Raw genomic sequence first — 6,000 nt, 5'->3', positions numbered from 1 at the left:
TCCATGTTCCACTAGATTCATAACATTATCTTTGGTGGATGTTCATAGGTCTTTGTACAAGGAGTTGCTACTTTGTTTGGGCTCAACCATTCCTTTCCTTTCCTTACGTTAGCAGACAGACACCATTTCTCATCAACAGTAATGAAAAATGACAGGAATGGTGGTGGTGTTCACAAGCAGACTGATAATGAGCAAACAAGAGATGCACGCATGGCCACCCACTGATTTTTGTGATTTGAGCTTAGAGCATGCAGTACTCATACACCAGATTTTTGAACCTTCCACATTGCATGCAAATATCGCGCAATGGTGAAATAATCACAGTTCATCACTTCTGGCAGTTCTCAAGTAAACTGATGTGGACCAATGTGTATTCATGCAGTTAAATTATCTTCTTCAAACCCCGAAGGTCTTCCTGAATGTAGAGAGTCCCTTAAGTGAAAATGATCCTTTTTGAAACTAGAAAAACATTTTTTTGTCGTGGTATGTCCACACCCCACTGGCATCATTACCATATTCGGCAAAAATGGTTCTAGCTGCCTCCTTTGCTATCATTCCTCTGTTAAACTCAAACAGAAGGATATGTCAGCAATATTACAATTTCTCCATTTGTCACTCCATTTTCTAGTGTCCACAGCACTATTCGCTATCTCCAAACAATAATATGTAAACTCACAATAGTAACAGTGAAATACAAATAAAAGATGACTCTCGATAAATAAACTTGCAGGAACAGGAATACCAACATGCAAAACAAAAATGCCAGGAACATATGCACCACCTTACTAATTTAAAATAACATATATCTAGTGCAAATTAAAACAAGACGCAAAAATTATGTATTTATTTGAGGAGTTACGAGGCACGTACATAAATCATTTAAAAATATACAATGCATAAATCATTTAAAAATATATTTTTCTATAGGAAAAATAACCATAGCTACAGATTTGATAGTAGAATAACTTAAACAATTATGCAACTGAAAGAATACCAGTAAACACTTCGGTGCTAATACCTCGCAGGTCAGTTTCCCTCATGTATCACTTTCTTCCAAATAACCCTCCGCTGTCATTAATGATAATTGTATCTGTTATGAAGAGAAATATTACTGGAAGAAAGGGTGAAGCGTGGTATGAACAGCAACATCAAGCAAGTGGAATCTTAAGATTTCCTCATCGCATAAAATCATACGCTACCACAATTTCTTTTGTGATAATACTGAAAGAGAAGAAGAGGTGGAGGAATAAGCCATGTAAAGTCTGCAGGTGGAAGATTTTCATCCTATAAAGTAATGTAGTGTTAGAGACAATGGATAATGAAAACCTGCTCTGCTCATACAAAGCTATGTTTCACACAGACGAGTTAGTATACTATCACAACAACAACGCTCATAATGAACAGGAGCCATACTGAACTTTTGAGCAATCCTTTCTTACAGCTGCAGTATCCTAAACTACAAACTTTACGTTTACATATTTGTGAGATCAATAAATATCTACCACGTGATCAGGTGCTATATTTACGAAATGACCACCAGTATCGATGTTTATTTCAACAGCTTAGTTCTACTTAGTTTCTTGTTAAGAAGGAAATAATTGCTGCTAAATTCTTCTCTCACCGACAAGAAAAGAGTTACAGAATGACAGATGTGTCACTGTGAATGAGATCGCAACAATTCTTGCAATAGGACAACGTGCTTTGCAGGATACGATTCAGAGCTAGAATTACTGTTCTCTGAGTCCTGTGTTTGATCAAAGACTGTAGTTTAGAAAACAACTGCCACCCAAAACCTCAAACAATTTCAAAATAAAAGAGGCAGTTTTTGAGGAGTATTACGACAGAAAATGAAAGCTGGTTTTGTCATTACGTGCCTGAACCAAATGCAAGAGTACGGAAGAGCTTCACTGGGATTTGCTGTCAGAAAAGAAAGTATGGACAGTAGAATTTGCTGAAAAAGTTGTGGGCACCATTTTCTAGAAACAGGGGAGTTGCATTCCTGTTAATGTTCTCAAACACAGACAGACCACAAATGCTGTGCCGTACTTTCAGACACTTTTGAAGCTGTGCAAAGCACTGTACAATTCGTGTCCCAGTAACAGCAAAATAACACACCTTCTGACACTGTCCTGTGACTACTCTCTTTTTAGGTCCGGAGTAACAGATGCGAAGTCAGAAAGTGACGGAACACACTCGTCGGGCAGTCAGAACAGACTTCCGCCACCAGAAGATACAGACATTGGCGAAAACTTGCACAAACAATGGAGACTGCTCAAAACTGACTAAAAAGTTTGTAGATAACAAGGATGTGCATTATTTGCTTTAAAATAAAAGCCCAATCCTAACATACAGATAGAAATTCAGTGTTGATGGGCTTCAAAGGTCACCTGACCAAGCGCAAACTGCTTTGTGTGCTACAGGAATGACAACTACTGCACTCTGAAATGCACAGAAAAAACAATAAAATTTGTCAATATTAAGTGTCCAGTGTGAGCCCTCATGCTTAGACAGTTCATATATTTGACATATTTTGTGGAAATGAATCACTATTTTGGGCCACACACACACCTCAGTAAGGTTGTAAGAGAAGAGCAACAAACATCACAAGCGAGCTCGAGCACAGCGAACACTTACAGAGGCATAAAACGATACTATCTGATGTGCAAGTATTTGTGTATCTGCAGGCCACTGGCCCGATGGAACGATTCGCCACATATGTCGCACACGTAAGACTGTACGTGCTGGGACTTGTGCTTCCTCAGTGAATTATTACTATTTACACATTTACCACATACGTTACACTTGTACATCTTGGACTGGCTCTTTCTGCCGTGCTGTTCTTTGTGCCTCCAGAGAGAGCACCGGTCAGGAAAAAACTGGCCGCAGACGTCGCACGTGAGGAAAATTCCTCTGCCGTGTACCAGAGCATGTCTCTTTAGGTTAGAGTTGTTATTGAAAATTTTTCCACAGATTCCACACACGCCCAAGGCAGATTTCCACAAGTACGCGTGAGTGCCGACAACAGCCTCCGAGAGAATCGATGCTGCAATTTCGGAAGGTGTCAGGATGCGGGCACTACGAGAATCTCCACGTACCGAGCCGACTTCGCTCGCCCCTGTAGCGAGAGTGACCGCAGAGTCCTCCCGACACGGCACCCCGTCACACTTGTCGGAGAGAATTTCACCCTCTGGAGACTCGGCACGCTTCTCCTTCGCGACTTTAGGTATCTGCCGGATGTCAGAGTCGACTGTGGACGTAGAGCTGGAAAATCCTCTCCGGGGCGATCTCCGCATTTCACTCGTGACCCCACAGACGTGATTCGTGCGATCCGCCTCCGACGAGAAATGGCGCGTGCACGAACTGCACGTGGAAGGAGGAGAAGTGGCCGGCAGCAAACTTCTGTCGCACTCGGCTGCTCCCTCCGACCGTACGGGCCTCCAGAGCTTCTTTGTCTCTTTGGGCTCTGTCACACCTCGAGCTCCGGCCAGTGTGATGTCGCGGTCCGCACTGCTGACGCCTCGAGATCTAAAAAAATTAACACTCTTACGTTTAAAAGAATACATATTTAGGTAATGTACAAATAAATATATAAGGGAAAGTCACATAAAAATGAGACAGATGGAAAGAAAGGTAAGTAAACTGTTTAAACTGGAAAGTCCCGGTTGGAATATCATCCATATTATGAAAAGACTAGACCGCTACTTCCTGTAAAAATGATACATCAAGTTGCACAGATCCACAACAAAAAGACTTTTTACCCACCCAGCTTTCGGCCAAAACCTTCTTCAGAAAAGGAAAAAACACACACATTCATACAAGCGAGAACACCTCGAGTACACACGACCACTAGCTGTGGACGGGAGCTAGTTGTCGTCTGCATGAGGTGTGGCTGCTTGTGTGAATGTGTGTGTGTGTGTGTGTGTGTGTGTGTGTGTGTGTGTGTGTGTGTGTGTGTGTGTATTTTTTCCTTTTTTGGAGGAGGTGTTTGGCCAAGAGTTAAGTGTCTAACAGTCTCTTCATTGTGCCTGCCTGCGACTCAACATGTAATGTTTAGGGTAAGTAGCAATCTATTCTTTTCATAATATTGTTAAATAAAATGCTTATTACTTCAAAAGTAATCCCCACAACTGTTAATACATTTACCCACTGAAACACAAGACAGTCAATGCCTTCACGGAAAAATGTTTGCAGTTGCCTACGGAACCACAATTACAACCAGGTGAAGAAAATTGACAGCCGTGAACGTCTTTCTTCAGGGCCCCAAAATCATAAAACTCAGGTGGGCAGGGTGGGGGACGGTGGGGAGTTTGGAGCTGTATGGAGGATGCACTTCTCAATGAAACTTCTGCTTCATAGCCAAAACAATTTTGGCAACTTGTTGATGGATTGGAGGTGGAGGGGGGGGGGGGGGTTATATTAAAGGCAGGGAAGACTGTTAGTAATGGATGCAAAGGGTTAACAGAGATTGAGGCCAGGAGGATTATGCCAGCAAAGAATGTGTTGTGAGGATAACTTATGTCTGCACGATTCAGAAAAGCTGTTGCTGGAGAGAAGGATCCTGATGACACAGCGTATGTAGCAGCCACTGAACTCACACATGTTTTGCAGTAGAACCAGTGCTGACACAGCTACTTTCACAGGCGGCTCTGCATCTGACTGGACAGGATGAGCCTGTGACAGGAATAGAGTAGGATATGCTGGGTGGCTGAATCGGGCCAGTCTTGCATTCGAGTTTCTGACAGAGATGTGGCCACTGTGCCAAGGGGCTAGGTGCGCGTGGCATTATGTGGCCCACCCAACCTACATAACATCCTGATCCATTCCTACATCTCTCCCACTACCGACCCCTTGCCACAGGTTTCGCCATCTTGTGGAAGACTCAGCTACGAGACCGGCCGGATTCACACAGCCAGCACATCCTGCTCCAGTCCTGTCAGAGGACTTTCTTATCCCATGAGAGGCAGAGTCACCTGCGAAAGCCGCCACATTATACAGTGTGTTACAAAAAGTTATGGCCAAACTTACAGGAAACATTCCTCATACACAAATAAAGAAAATATGTTATGTGAACATGTGTCCGGAAACGCTTAATTTTCATGTTAGAGCTCACTTTAGTTTGTTCTTCCACCTACGCTCAATGGAGACATTATCACGATTTCATAAGGGATACTCTACCTGTGCTGTTAGAACATGTGCCTTTACAAGTACGACACAACATGTGGTTCATGCACGAAGAAGCTCCTGCACAGTTCAGTCGAAGTGTTCATACGCTTCTCAACAACCGATTCGTTGACCGACGGCTTGGTAGAGGCGGACCAATTCCGTGGCATCCACGCTCTCCTGACCTCAACCCTCTTGACTTTCATTTATGGGGGCATTTGAAGCTCTTGTCTATGCAACCCCGGTACCAAATGTAGAGACTCTTTGTGCTCGTATTGTGGACGTCTGTGATACAATACGCCATTCTCCAGGGCTGCATCAGCGCATCAGGGATTCCGTGCAACAGAGGGTGGATGCACGTATCCTCATTAACGGAGGACATTTTGAATATTTCCTGTAACAAAGTGTTTGAAGTCACGCTAGTACGTTCTGTTGCTGTGTGTTTCCATTCTGTGATTAATGTGATTTGAAGAGAAGTAATAAAATGAGCTCTAACATGGAAAGTAAGCATTTCCAGACACATGTCCACATAACATATTTTCTTTCTTAGTGTGTGAGGAATGTTTCCTGAAAGTTTGGCCGTACCTTTTTGTAACACCTTGTATACCAGCTCTGCTATATCACGGCACAGCATTTTATCTCAGCACGACTACTGACCAGCTGTCCACCAGAAAAAAATGGTTCAATGCCTAATTGTGACTGGGCACAGAGTCGACCACCTAGTGGTGGTACGTGCTAAAGTTCAATGGTTGCTTCATAACCCGTGCCATCTGGATATTTCTCCCCGAGCACCAGATGGGAGGTTTTCCTTGCATCACTTCCTTTGTTCCTTTCATCCTC

General features: G+C 43.1%; 1 protein-coding gene across 3 annotated transcripts in view; it reads right to left on the bottom strand.

Annotated features, from left to right (window-relative positions):
* Positions 1-829: 829 nt before the first annotated feature.
* Positions 830-6,000, bottom strand: part of LOC126294977 (zinc finger protein 865-like) — a 69,491-nt gene continuing 64,320 nt past the window's right edge. For all 3 annotated transcript variants that reach the window (XM_049987205.1, XM_049987207.1, XM_049987206.1), the window contains one exon: positions 830-3,525. In XM_049987205.1, coding sequence (XP_049843162.1) covers positions 2,652-3,525 — 874 coding nt within the window. In that variant the 3' untranslated portion in view covers positions 830-2,651. The remainder of the gene's footprint in view (positions 3,526-6,000) is intronic.

The sequence above is a fragment of the Schistocerca gregaria genome, chromosome 11 (assembly GCF_023897955.1).
Source record: "Schistocerca gregaria isolate iqSchGreg1 chromosome 11, iqSchGreg1.2, whole genome shotgun sequence".
Classification (NCBI taxonomy): Eukaryota; Metazoa; Arthropoda; class Insecta; order Orthoptera; family Acrididae; genus Schistocerca; species Schistocerca gregaria.
The sequence above is the reverse complement of the archived record's forward strand: the minus strand, read 5'-3'. Positions and strand labels throughout refer to the sequence as shown.